At 47.6% G+C, this 14,586-nt stretch overlaps 1 protein-coding gene across 2 annotated transcripts; it reads right to left on the reverse strand.

Annotated features, from left to right (window-relative positions):
* Positions 1–291: 291 nt before the first annotated feature.
* LOC131269467 (protein wings apart-like) lies at positions 292–12,629 on the reverse strand. 2 transcript variants are annotated; one of them, XM_058271836.1, is made up of 8 exons: positions 12,008–12,629; positions 8,659–9,215; positions 7,465–8,435; positions 2,007–5,583; positions 1,687–1,942; positions 1,533–1,609; positions 1,240–1,430; positions 292–1,156 (listed from the first exon to the last, which is right to left on the reverse strand). In XM_058271836.1, the coding sequence occupies exons 2-8, from the start codon at positions 8,813–8,815 to the stop codon at positions 1,007–1,009; spliced, it is 5,379 nt and encodes a 1,792-aa protein (XP_058127819.1). In that variant the 5' UTR covers positions 8,816–9,215; positions 12,008–12,629; the 3' UTR covers positions 292–1,006. The 2 variants fall into 2 exon arrangements, with proteins under 2 accessions (XP_058127819.1, XP_058127821.1); XM_058271838.1 differs by lacking the exon at positions 12,008–12,629 and adding an exon at positions 9,379–9,479.
* Between the last annotated feature and the right edge of the window lie 1,957 nt (positions 12,630–14,586).

Raw genomic sequence — 14,586 nt, forward strand, 5'->3', positions numbered from 1 at the left:
TGTCCATTTTGGAAGAGTGGTAGAGGTGTCAGCAAATGGCAATGCGTTGAAATTTGTGTTCTTATCACTATGTGCGAAGGTTAACATTTAGCTTCGTTGTAAGAATATCATATGATTCAAAGTCAATTGGTAGACAAAGTAAAAAAGAAAGAACGCGCGGAACGTTATTACTATCCTTTAGTGAGAATATGCCCATTAACACACTGTCCTTTCCGGTCAAAAAAAGGCTAGATGAACATGGTCGGGAGAATTTTCTAATTATAATACGCATACCTAAATGTAACATAGTAGCAGAGGACAAAACTTCCAGATTTGGAAATTTATTGTTTCAAAATAATTAAGTCGTAAGAGATTAAACGTAAAAGTGATACAGATTTTACAAATCAACAGACAATTGCAGTAGCATTTTTGAACCGTCAAACGAAGCAAGCCTACTGTAAAGCACTTAACATGCTTACTGCTTGGAACTCCAAGTGCTTTTCGGTAAGCATAAAGGTAAGCAAACGTAGCCTTTTAAGTAGAAAAATATACTGGTGCGAGAGTTGCCCGTTGATTTGTAAAGGCTGTAACACCCGCAACAGATCGGAGTTGTCCGCGTAAAAAAAACATACACTTTGACAAATAGTAAGTGGGGCAAGCTGGAAAAGAACAAATGCGTGGCTTTGCGGTCAATTTGAAAGAACTCAGAATTTATAAACCATGAATTTTGTAGGAAGGAGCATAAATAAGATCAGCGAAAATGGTTGTTATCAATTGAAAGCACTTGAAAATTGACCCCAAAGCCAGACAGTTTGAATGTTTCCGGTGTACCCTTTTACCGTCCCTCTTACCAATACCGTACAACCAGTACAATTACAGCCGCTTCCGACGGACCCGGAAGCATAAATTAACGTTCGCACAGAGTGGTACTCACTCGATCGGTGCCAAATCCACCTCATTTTAAACGTATCGCACTAGTGACGAGAAGTTAAGAGAGGCCACCGGCGGGATGCTTACGGGGCTGGATTTACTCCCCTAGTGAATGAGGCAGTGCGGCCGTTGTCTCACTTCCACTGCGCGTCACTCCACCTCCGGCGGTTTCGCAACCATCCAACCGGCTCAGATAGTCGATGGCGTCCTTCGTTTGACGTTTGTGTGCCGTGCTCTCCGCATCCGCCTATGTGCGTGTGTGGGGAAAAGGGAAAGAAACGGTTGTTCAGGACGCGAGAAAGGGGAGCATTGGATGCTGGTTTTGCTTACGTTGGTGGTGAGGTTCAGAAACTCGTAGTATCTGCTGAGTGCCGCCACCATGCGCCGGAAGTCGTTATTTTTCAAATGTAACCGAGCGACGTGCTCGTGGACGGGCTCGTCCAGCACCAAGTGATAGATCAGCATGCATACGTGGCTGCCCATGTACGTGTGCTCCATATGATGTTCGGCCTTTTGCATCACTGGAAAACATATTTATTAGACATTAGCATTTAACGTTAGTTGATCAAGAAAGGAGGTGAGCAAAGGGCATTGGTATGGAAGTTGGACGATGGCGCACTTACATTTCGTTTCGGCGTCCTCCGCGTCGACGGTCCGGGCCGGTGTCTCAAGGATGGCATTCGTTTTGGCCTCTGCATGACTGCGCGTGAACAAACAAGTGAAAGAATATATAGTGAATTGAAGAAACATCACGTAGAAAGAGGGTATGTGGCTTACCTAGCCATTTCCTCCTGTTCTTCGAAATACTCCACCAGCGCCTTGATGCCTCCGCGACCCGTCTGCGCATCCTGGTACAGTAGCACCTGCTGGCGGTTGTGCTGGCTTGGGCGTGCCAGGTGCAGCAGTAGGGTGAGCACCAGCAGATGAAAATCGAACACGCACCGATGCGGTACGCACTCGGCTATCTGCAGCAACAGGTGCATGGTGATGTTGATCACGTCCGGCTGTTTGCCGACGAGGTGGGCTCCGTAAGCTGCAACGACGAAATGGTAATGATTTGATCAATTAGTGCTATCACAAGACGCGCGCGAACGTACCTTCTTCGTCGAAAGAGTGGGTCAGGGTGATGAGCATGTGCAGGATCGGTTTGAGCAGCTCGCGTAGCACCACGCCGGTACTCTCCTTCGGACTAGCATCGTCGGTTGGGTAGCGCATCAGGTTCGCGTCGAACTGGCGGTACATCTTGACCAGCACCTGCACCAGCAGACCGTCCCGGTGCTCGAGCAGGAAGCGCTGATTCTGGCGGTTGAGCAGGCTGACGTTGTTGAGCACGCGTAGGCAGCGCTCGATCTTGCGCAGCTTTGCCACCGTCTCCTCGTGCCAGTCGCTCGCCTGACCGGGCGGGACACGCTCGTAGCACTCGGCCACCGTCTTGATCAGGTGCTCGATGCCGCCCAGGTTGCGCAGCTCGTCCTTGAACCACTCGCCGGCCCGCTGCGAGGTAAGCGACAGCAGCGACTCCATCGCCAGCGAGCCGGCCGTCACACGCTCCGTGTCGATGTGCTTCGCCGCCTTGCCGACGCCCTTGATCTCCTCGCACAGCTCCTTGACGCGCTGGCGGATCTTCTGCAGCTGCTGCGTATGGCCGACGGCGTCCGAGCGGTGGTCGGTGTCGAGCAGGTTGAGCATCAGCTCCAGCGAGTCCCGGTCGAGGTCCATGTTCAGCTTGTCCTGCGAGAAGACGTACATGATCGCGGCCGTGCAGAGACCGAGGCTCGCGTCCTGGTGCGCATCCGAGAGCGACTTGAAGAAGCGCGTCACCACACCGTGCGCCCGCACGTGCATCTTGAACGCCGGCTTCATACACTTGGTGGCGAGCTGCAGTGCCGACAGGCAGCGCGTCGAGACGGGATTGTCCGGCTGCAGCGCGCTCAGGATGTACTCGACGTCGTCGTCCATCTCCTGGAACTCGCCGATCTCCTGCATCTGATGCGAGTTCTTCACGTTGCGCACGATGGTGTAGAACGGCTTGGCGTTCCGGTCACAGCGCATCCGGCCGCTTTCATCACCGCCACCGGCCGGCTCGTCATGGTGCTGGTGGCCGCCACTACTGTCCACATCACACTCCTGATAGTGACCGAACGAACCTTGGCTACCGATAGCGCTGCCACTCCCAGTGCTGCTCATACCCCCTGCGTGCGTGCCGCCAGCGATGTTACCGCCAAGCCCAGGGCCGCCCGAGGCCACCGCACCTCCGCCACCAGCGACCGCAGTCCAACCGGTCCGCAACCGTTTCGAGCGAGACGCCATTGCGACCGGTGCGCTTTCAGCATCGAAATCATTGTCATACTCAATCGAACCAGCACCAACGCCTCCGGCGGACGAGATCCCACTACCGTTGCTGCATCCTCCGGTGTTCTCACCGCCCACCGCATCCTCAGCCACCGCGAGACCCTGCAACAAAACCCCCGACTCGGCACCGCCATCACCGACACCGCCGCCAACGCCAACACCACCAACAACACCAACACTAGCGCCCGTGCCACTGCCGGCCGCCGTTACCCCATTCACCGCACCGCCGTCCACACCGCCCGCCGGTGGGTTGCCGTTGTCGTCCCATTTGTGCTTGTAGACGTGTCGCTTCTTGGTATCGGCCGCCCCACCGACCGCCGAACCGACCAGTGGTCGGCTTTTGAAGATTGTGCCCTTCTTCTGCAGCACCAAGCGCATCGGTGCAGCCGGGGGTGCCAGCGCTGGTGGCTCGATCGTACCTTCTCGCTTTCCTCCAGCGCCACCGACGGCATCCGGCCCGATTGGCGCATGATCCACCAAACGGGTGGCCCCGTTTTGTCGCAGCTGTACATCCTCCTGCATGTCACCGGTTGTGCTGGAGGCGGTCACCAACGGCGGACACTGGGCCGTGGAAGTCTGCGGTAGCGACAGCTCCTGCGGCGCACCGGTAGTATCGGCCATCGCAGCGTAGTCTACCGGTACGACATTCTTTTTCTTTCGGCTGTACTGACGCGTAGCGGCTGGCTTGGTTGCGCTGGCTGCCGGTACCTTAAGCGAATCGGAACCGCTCCGAAGGCTACCAGCCCCAACGCCCTCACTGCACGCTTGTTGCGCGTGGTCTCGGTCAATCTCGGCCACGGCGACCTCGGCGATATCGTTCACCTCGGGCAGCGGCGTCGAAGTGGCTACCTCCGCATCCGGTTCTTCCTGCTGCAGCGCCTTACGTGACCGTTTTTCGCTCATACTGCTGGCGATCACATTGTTGTTGTTGTTGTTAGTGTTTTTGCGACTTCGACCCCCCGCTCGGCCGACTCTTAGGGTGAGCTGTTTCGCAGGCTGCTCCACTGCAGGTGCCTGCTGCTGCTGCTGCTGCTCCTTGTCCTCCGTGAGATGCTTCGTTTTGTTACGCGTAACGCGACGCGCACTATCGGTAGCGTCGTCGAATTTACCAGTCGCTTGCGCTAGGTTGATCTTCAGCACTTCAACCCGTTCCTCCGGCTGTTGGCGTTCGTTGGCGGCTGCCGGGGCCGATTGTGAGACCACTTCGACAGCCGGAACCGATGGTGTAGCGGTTGCAAATGCGTTCAGCTGCTGCTGCTGGTGATGGGATTGGTTGTTATCCTGCGTGTTTTCACCCTCCGAGTATACGTCCGATGGGGGTGCTGCTGCGGTAGAACTGTTTTGCGACAACTCCAGGTCACTGCCGCAGTCGCTTGAGCCGCGGCTGTGAATGATCTGACAGTCCTCCCCGGGCTCCTGTAGTGTGTGCTTAGGCGTGTTATCCGATGACGCGCTGCCCAGGATGGAGCTCTGGGAGTCAAAGTCATCCCCACCGGATAGCGAGGATAGCGTGCGGAACACCTCGTACGTGTCCGTACCGGGTAGGGGAAAGCTGTGCCGTGGGGCGCGGGTTCCAGTCGTCTCGCCAACCGAAGGTCCCGCTACCACCGCACCCGACGATGGTGGCCGTATCTGTTGTTGTTGCTGCTGCTGTTGTGAGAAATAGTTCGGACTGGACACAGTCGACGAAGACACGGGTGGTGGTGGTGGCGGTGGTAGATCTGCTGTTGAAGCTGCGGCTACTGCTGTCGTGGTGGATGTTGTTGCGGTCGCCTCGCTACTGAACCAACGTCGGCCCGATTCGTCCTCCAGCGCAGTGTCTTCGCTCGCAGCCGTCACGTCCGCGGGCTTGTTCCGTTTCGAAGACAAATGATGGCGGGCACGTTCGCGCTCAATCGCCCGCTTCTTGAAGTTGTACTTGCTGCTGCTCTTGCTTTCCTTCAGCTTACCCCCCACGCTGGCGGTGTTCGCACCCGATCCGGCACCTGTCGTGCTGCTGATCAACGGTTTGCCTCCCAGCGAAATTTTTATCTTCAATTCCGACTTCGACACCGAACCGGCATCGGAACCGGCAGCACACGAGGAAACGTACGCGACCGGCCGTGCCGAGGAGAGATTGTCTTCCAAAGTAGATGCAGTAGGCCCAGTTTGCTGCGACGTTTTCAAGCAACCACCAGTCGATTTCGGCGTTGTTAACGACTCGGACGAATTTACCTCGACTCCCGGTGGTGCATCCTCAACCGGTACATGCTGCTGTTGTTGCTGCTGTTGTTGATTATTACAAGGTGGCTCTTCGTTGTCCGTTATCAGCATCGACGTTCCCTGGAATATTCAATAGAGGTGTTACAGTAAAGAAGATATGGGTAACTGCATTTCTATGCATTCAAAATAGGCCACTTCACTTGTCGAAACATGCGGTAAGCAAAAAGGTTTTACATCGATCGCAATGAGCTATGCGTTATTGGAGCATTCTAGAGGGAGCATTTGGCACGGTACCAGCTGTTGACACTATTGGCCATCGTAGCAAGGAAAACACAATGTAGAAGAGATGACCTACTATTGAAATGAAGCATTCCAGTTGAAGTCTGACAGCTAAAAGAACATGAAACCTGAACAGACCCGTACTGTATTATGACAATCTCAAGCGATAATACGCACTCATACAGATTGCAGATGTGTGCGTCTTGTAAATGAAGTTACAGCCAAATGTAACTAATGTTCGATGTGTACACATGGCAGTTTTTGTTGGCGTGTGTGCGGGCAGTGGCATTACAGTGGTCGATGGCCAAACATTTCTGGCGGCAAAAATGGCTCAACTCTTTCACAATGCCACCACTGCCTTCGATTGTATGACGAACGGGACGAGTTACAGATCTTCCGGGGGAAAACTAGCTGTAGAAAGTTATGTTTTTTTTTGTTATATCGGATGGGAAACTTTTCTGTCTTTAACATTACTACGTTTGGCAATGGAAGTTGTTTGTATTAGCTGATAAAGTTATAAACAGCGGTAATAAACTATTCAAGATCCGTAACCTTACCAGAAAATTATGGTAAATTGTAACATTAACCGACATAATTTCATTGCCACTTTCATAGACGTCTTCACTAGATGCACATGTGTGTGTACAACCAATCGTAGGTCCAATTGTTCCTGGCATATGTATAACTCATATGTTATCACCCACTGTACACTCTGCTGCAATATTGAGCACTCGAAAGAAGATATTTATTATCGGGTTTTTGGACTGCTCTGTTAATAGTGCACCACACAATGCTGCTATCGGATGAGTTGTTAAGCTGGTTTACAGTGTTAATATCAATGAACAAATATGAACTTGGTTGAATACCTTTCGTTTCTAAAGCATATACGATACCATTTTTAAAACTGTTATCTGAGGTAGCCAAAGAAACTTGAGGAGATAGCCTACTTTTAAAGCCCGTTCACTCCAGATGACGTCTGTCAAGGGACTAAATGGCCGTACCTGAACTGACAGCGTCTGGTAAATAAAAAGGGCGCACCGAAATATGCCGTTAGCCCTTCGTTCGTAGTACGGTCCGCGGTGACTTTAACCCGGCGGGACTTGTGTGCGTGAACTGCGATGGCTTCCATATGGCATCGGTTGCCAGTGTGTGTATAAATGGAAGGGATCACGATGGGCGATGAGCGTGCAATTTTGGCGGCAAACATAGTCCAGCCCTTTAAAGCGCAATTGTGAATAACAATGTCACAAACGTGCTCCTTTTGTTCATAAGATGTTCCACCATCGCAAACCGTGAAAACTCATAGCCGAAGCCTTACAATGTATGGCGCTAGCAAGTATTCCCAACACGTTTCACGACACACTCCGCCTTTAAGTACTGCACATCATAAATACCGTGTAGTGAGTTTAAAAGAAGGCAACAGGATGAAGGAACTTTGTTAGCTTAGACCTAGACATGTTCTATTTTTGATAACTCGTTGAATAGAATACCTTAAGCCAACAGGCAATTCAAGTGCAACGATATGCAAAATTAAAAATTAATACCTATAGCATTGAAATCACGTTTTTCAGACTTTTCTTTAAATTAGGTTTCTATAATAAAAATGATTCATAAAGCATAGATAATATAAAGTAAGCGCTACGAAAGCACAACTCCCTTTTCCCGCTATACAACAACAAAATCTATACATAAATTATAAATAGAAATAAATTGAAATCCTACCTTGGAGATACGCAATAAGATTGGACGATGCTCGGATATCGATGGGGAAGGTAGGCAACTCGTGGCGATGGCTGGTTTAGATGAGAGCGATTCGCTGTCACCATCACCGGAAGACGATTGTCGTGGTGAGTATTCCTTCGACGCCGCTTGCAGGGACGATGAATCCGGAGTGGACCCATGATCAGACGATGTGTTTTGAGTTGGCTGTGCCCGGGATGTAACCGTTCTGGCTCGTTCGTAATCATTACTGTCATCTTCATCCTCGTTGTAGTTGATGACGCGATTGCGGATGCGGGATGAGTTGCGCTTCGGCTGCGATTCCGCTGCTTCTGTGCCTCCCAAAGCCGATGATATCCCGTCGATGGTTCCCGCCTCCGTTGTTTCTTTGCGTGCCCGCTTTGGCTTTTTCTCTTTCTTTTCTTTCTTGCTTGGCGGTCTACCTACCGGTTTACGACTCACCGCTGGTTCAGAGGCAGCAACCTCGGACGAGGCTCGTTTCTTCTTCCGTGGTGCTTTTTCCTTCACCGGTTGTAACGGCAACATCGGTGGCTGTGGTGCACCGTACGTCATCATTCCATCGGTTGTCCCGGCGTGCAGCAGCCCACCAACGTTCGCCGATTGTGGACCGGTTGGGGAGACCTGCGGGGTAGCCGCCGACAGAGGTAGCTGGTGCTGCTGGTAAAAGTGCTGTGGAGGCGTCGTGCTCGAGTGGTTCCACATATCGGTGGCCACCGCACCTTGTGCGACCTCAAAGGGAGAATTGTGCGGCAGGAAGCCACCGTGTTGTTGTAGGTCTCCGGGTGGCATTGGGGGAGGGAGGACGGTATTGCGACTTTTGAAGAACTTCCGCGGTCGGGCCGGTTCTTCCACGGATGATCCGAGCATATTCGAGATGGCATCTGAAGAGTCGCCGGCTCCCGCGCCAAGCTCCAGACTGGGTTCTTTCGGATTAACATTTCCGTAGTCAACCACTGCGATCCGGTTTGAAAGCAGAAAAGAATGGTTAATATTTGTTTGATTCGGTATTATCTGTGTGCAAGAGATCAAAATATTTTACAGTGCGGTAAGACAAATTCTCACTACTTGTTCACCAGTTACTAGATTATTTTTAATACAGCGAAGGCTCTAGAGTTATATTATAACCAAAAAAAAAAACAATGTACAAAAAATAAGAATAATAAGCGGTACACCTACCATAGCCCCGATTGCGAATGGATGTGAAGCTAGTTATTCCCCAGCGGCCGACCAGCCCTGCCGAACGACGAGGTGCCGGACAGTTTTCCTTCCGGCGTTCCTTCAACAGCGACTCGAGCGGGACGACTACTCCCTGGGGTTTGCTCCACTTGGACATATTTACTGCTTGCTTTTGCGCTTACAACGTATTTTTCACAACGATGCGTCAGTTTCAGCTGAATCTTGACCACAGTACGGTGAACTTCCTGAGAATGCGATTGTCTACTCCTTCAGAAACCGTTTTACAACCGACAACGGCTACGTACGCATTCCGACTGACTGGTCCGATGCTGTGCTACGCCGCTCTGGGGTTCCTTACGTTCCCGACCAGCCATAAGATTCATTGCAACTCAGGGTGATGCTTAACTCTTCCCGTGTGTTTTTGGTGTAAAGTTTTTCCTCAGCATTTAGTTTGCACCTCGGCTGGAAAGTTCCATACCGGTCGCTAGTACATAGCTGACCTTTACGGCTCCTTGGTTTTCAGAGTTGCTGCGGACAGCTAACATCCATTTTGCTTCCTAAAAAGAAAGAAAATATTCCGTTTATTCTCAACAGTTTACCACATCCGTCTATGCAAAAATTTCACCGAAGCCGGCAAAGAAAACTCTTCCAAGCGCTTGAAAGTTCCTAAGGAGTAAAGAAAATTCTGTCCGTAACCTTTGGGATAACTGGATAACGTACTTCTTCTTCTTCTTCTTCTTCTTGGCGTAACGACCTCTTGGCCATGCCTGCCCGTTAAGGGCTTCCGAGACTTGTTTCCCTGTTGTACGTGGATAGTCAGTCCTCTCGTACAGGGGAGGGTCCGGTCTCGGTTGGGATTCGAACCCACGCCGTCGAGGTGGTGAGGGATAACGTACTTCTAGGATGTTGAATCGCACGCTTTAATGTGATGGATGGAAGGGTTGATCGTAGCCGTTTACGGTTGAATGTTGAATGGAGCGCATCATTGCTTCTTTATATTCTTTCCAGTTTGTGCGTTGATTGCAGGGTCGGCAAACATGGATTCCTTTGCGTTGTTCACAATCTCGTTTCAACATCATACGTTTAAAGTTAAAAATAATGGAAAAAAGCCACGGAAAGCAGGAGCATAACTTCGAGAAAACGCTGCTTACAGCGAACCATAACAATTAATCAGTTAACATGTCCACTAATTTTATTTACGAATTGCCGGAAGATCACACTCACAATATTTTCGAAAGATACTTTGGGGGGACCGCTAAAATCGTTGTGACTTCTTGAGTCCCGGTTTCGACGACTTCTTATTATAATTTCTTAGCACTGACCCGCCCCGACATGGCCGGAACAGGATTGAACGTGTTTTTTCCACTTTTTTAAATAATATATATTTCTGATCTCAGCACAAAGTAAGCGGAGACGTTATGAGCGGTCGACTTTTTTTCTCTTTTTCACTTTACTACAAAAACATTGCACCAATACACTGACGAAGAGCAAAGGATGTGAAACGTATCTCATGACAACCCATTTCACGTGTATATGTATGTTCGTCAAGACACCGCACCAGCACTGTCGACGTTGCTGGTGGTGCATGAAAAAAAGGAGAGCATCTATATTTGTACCTACGACCAACGGTGTAGGGGGGGAGGGGGTAATACGCACCCCTTGAGGAAAACTATAAAATTTTCTAACAACTTGGCTCTTGATTGTTGATTTTAGTAGCTTTTTTTTTGCTAAGAAAAACGTAATTTTTTCAGTTTCGAAAAAGTTCAATTTTTGATCGATCTGTATCTGGTTGAGGCTAAACGCACCTTTGCTAGGGGTAATACGCACCACAACAAAGGGGCAATACGCACCACAACAAAGGGCAATACGCACCACAACAAAGAAGCAACATCCACCGTCAAATAAAGATAGTTTGTTTACAAACTGGTGCATTTTACCCCGACATACTGGGTGCATATTGCACCCATTCATAGTTGAACACATTTTCAACTAAAATATGAGTAAATCTGCATACTTTCCGAAATTTTCATGAACAGTCTTAAGCACTGATTCTCAAGCCACTACATTTTGTATTTCTCGTGGGTAAATATCGGGTTTTGCACTTAATATTCCTTAGCGGAATGGTACGTCCAGTTCCAGTTCAGCGGTGCATCAGAGCGGATTGATAGCAGTGGACGTGGTTTCCTTTTTGTTTTACGTCAGGGAAATCTTCTAAAGATACGTGGTAACGCCGAGCTGGAGCTCACGTCAAACAAATCCTAGCTGCCGCACATCTCGTGCTGTTTGAGTCAATCAAGCGGGCCACGAGTTTTTGTGTCCTGACCATCGGAAGGAATTATCCCTCCCGTGGACGGCGGGTGGACATATGGCTATTATAGCCGGTCCTAAAGGACGAGCCCCTTGTTAGGAGTTCGGACAGAGTCAGTACGCCTCTGATTACGAGTAAGGGAAAAATTGTTCGACTTAGCGTAGGAGGATATACCCCGACTCGCATACCTAAAGAAGAAGAAGAAGAATGGTACGTTATAACAAATCTGTCTGAGCTGAGAATGATTTTGTTTTGCGTTTATTTCGTGTTTCTGTTGATGTAGAGCTATCAAACTCACAGAGTGACCATATTTTAGTTTGATCTTACAGGGTGACTACGTTTTACGCGTCCAAAACTCGTTGTTCAAGGGAAATGGGAAAGGGTGCGTATTGCCTCAGGGGTGCGTATTACCCCAGGCACCCCTAACAAAACGTGGAAGCCAACCAGTTGGCTGAGAGTGAAAGTATATGATTCTTTCGCTAACGGAATTTAACATGCCCTCGCATTGGGGTCGTGGAGACAATTATTTAAAGACGAACTTAACCAATATGTTCTATATGTTGGATCTAATGAATGAAAATCCTTCGATTCAATCCGTGAATGAACAAACGGAACACAATCCTTGTCGACTCAGAATGTCTGTCACAAAACCCCCACCTCAGCCGTTTGGACACGCAAATGCGTAGATTTGAACACATACACGTACATCTATAACAGAACACTAGGGACCAACGCGAAGGTGTAGAACGAAAGCATCGAAAAGTAATTAAAAGTAGTAAGTAAAAGAAAAGAAAATGGACGCAGCGTTTTAGCAAAGGGTATATTAAAAATCTGGCGCGGGACGAATTCGATGTCTTTCACACGGAACCACGAATATTTTATCTCAAAATACGGTAGATATTTGGCATCCTACGCCACCATATAAACAAACGTTTTCTTTGCCTACTGGCTAGTATGGTACAATTCTTACACACTGACAAAAAAGCAAGTCGATATAATTGAAGCGATAAATGGTTGATGGCCACTCTGCTTTAAATTTACCTGTTCAACCAAAAGCTGGTGAAATGCTCGGGCTTTGCCGAGCTATTCAATACGAAGTCGATGTGTTTTATTGTTGTCTGATGTTATTGTGAATTCATCTGCTAATCCGTCATGGCTGCCGCTTGGACATGACGTTTTGCAGCGTCCGACGCGATACTGCTACGGATTTCAATATAGTTGGTCTTTTAAAACGTGCACGATACAATTTGTTTCCGATTTTGTGTTTTCTTGCGCTTTCTAGCTGCTTAAGCTGTGATTTCACTGTGTGTACGAGAGTAAACTCTACTAAACACTCGGATGTCAGGGACACAACCGTGGTACTGCGTTGACGATGAACTAAACGATCTCGATATGGTTGAACACGTCGCTGTATGCGTGTCACAATGTGCACCGAATCGCCGCACCATGGATGCATGCGCCTACACACACTGAGCGAACCCCATTCGCGGTTTGTCAACGGAAAATTTCCTTCTTTTAGTCTTGTCCGTAGATTTTATCCAAATATTTCTGTCTACGGACATGTTAACGACGTATTTACTCTTAAACAAACAAGTGAGCTAGTCCATAGCAGAGCTGCAATCCTGTTGTTTTGCGTCCGAAGAGTAAACACCACGGCAGCGAAATCAATTGTTCACGAACCGCAAATGAAGACATGACAACATAAGACGTAAAACCTACACATAGATATGAGGCTATTACAGGTTTTGCCTGAGAACACGGCAAGGTGTGCATAGATAAGGCAATCCGTGCAGTTAAATAATAACTCCGGCCGGTAATATCGTAATTGCTGTCACTTTTATGTTTTTGGGTATGTTTATGTTTATCATAAATGGCGAATCATAGGGTAAACAAACTTAGCAGCTGCTTGAGGTCCGAGCTTTTTTTTCTTCCAAATTCATTGATTTTACTGTCCTTCCAGTGTAGTATAATTTTCAAGGTTTATTAAAATGGAAAAGTATATTAACCTGCATTCAACCTAAATTGCATGATTAATTTCAACCGTTATGTTCTTTTAAGCCGTCCGGAGCTGGCTCCGGGTGCCGACTCGCGGCTCTGGACGGTTCCGGACGGCTCCGGACGGAATCGTGGGTTATACTGTTTTATATTTATTGAGGTATGACGGACGTTGCCGTATTGTTAATCGTACGTTTTATTAAACCGGAATCGGAGCTGTTTTAAAGATGCTCGGAAGCGGTTCCGGGCGGTGGGTACGGTTCCGAGAACCCATCACTACTTCTGAGTCGAATCCTGTATACAGCAGGGTTTATACAACACGGAGAAATCGATGAAATATCAATCATTTTAAATATGCCGTTATTGTAAAAGAAAAGAGCAATAATAATATATATTCTTCTTCACCGAGCATCAGGAGGGCGTCATGCTAGTCAATTATATATTTTAGACTATTATTTGTATGAAGTTTTGTGTACACTAAAAACCTTATTTTATATTGTGTTCCAATACTAAACCGGTGATTCTGAAACTTTCCATGCAATAAGTTTAATTATTTTAATGAAACATTAATTAAGTGTTCAAATGCTTTTTTTTAAAATTCGCTAGTCTCTACTGTAATTCAATGTTAGCGACATATGTCAAGGTGTATTAATAAAAAGTTATACAGCCAGGTTTTTACAATACGGAGAAATCGATGAAACTTCAACCATTTTAAATATGCCGTTATTGTAACTATTAAATTCAAGCTAGTGTGTGGGTTATTCATTCGATAATTGCGACCTACGAGTATTTATACCGTTGTGTGGACCGTTAATAATAGCCTAACTAATCAACCGACGTGTGCGGTGCCGTGGGTACCTCTTATTTAAGAAAAGTACGAGTATAACAACTCATATAACAACTTTCTTTTTCGGTAGACCTAGCGCAGTCCGCTCCTCTGTTTCAAATTCATTTTTGCGGCTAAGTTCATTGATTTTTAATGTCATTGTCCATCGTGTGAAGTATAGTTTACAAGGTTAATTAATATGTAAAAGTATATTATCCTGTATTCAACTTAAACTGAACGATGAGCTAAAACCGTTATATTCTTTCAATCAAACCGTTAGCGTTCAAATCTTAGAGCTTTTGAACACATTAGCAATTCGAATCTTTTCTTTGAATATATTAATAAGCCGAGCAGAGTTCACGAAGCAGAAAAGATATATTATCCTGCAGGACTGCAGGGCATACCATACATGGGATATAAACAATACAAATGCATGTGGTTGGTTTGTTTAATATCACAAATGTCGTCTATTACTCAATGTTTCATTACTATAAGTGAGTCCTTTAGTTGTGCCATAGTTGTACTACTATCTTGCTTGTGTATATGTATACATTAACAACAATAGATCAAAGAAAAACAGATCAACTAGGTGTACGCCAAGGAAGCAGATGAACATGAGCCGCTCCGACTTGGCTTTTTAACTATTCCGCCTATATTCACCAGCTCGAATTCACTCGAACATGGCTTGGAAATGGGTTATCAGTAAAACGGTAAGGTGACTTTTTATATTTTTCTGATGCTTCTAACTCTTCTTCTTGATGTTTGAAGACTTTCAAAAACGTGGTAATTTTTTGCTGGC

The sequence above is a fragment of the Anopheles coustani genome, chromosome X, assembly GCF_943734705.1.
Source record: "Anopheles coustani chromosome X, idAnoCousDA_361_x.2, whole genome shotgun sequence".
In the NCBI taxonomy this organism is placed as follows: Eukaryota; Metazoa; Arthropoda; class Insecta; order Diptera; family Culicidae; genus Anopheles; species Anopheles coustani.

Excerpts from the sequence above, each read along its gene's own strand:
- LOC131269467 (XM_058271836.1), bottom strand. The coding sequence starts at position 8,815 with ATGTCCAAGTGGAGCAAACCCCAGGGAGTAGTCGTCCCGCTCGAGTCG. Across the intron at positions 1,943-2,006 it reads CCACTCTTTCGACGAAGAAG|CTTACGGAGCCCACCTCGTC; the intron begins GTACGTTCGCGC and ends TCGTCGTTGCAG. Across the intron at positions 1,157-1,239 it reads TTCTGAACCTCACCACCAAC|GCGGATGCGGAGAGCACGGC; the intron begins GTAAGCAAAACC and ends ACACGCACATAG.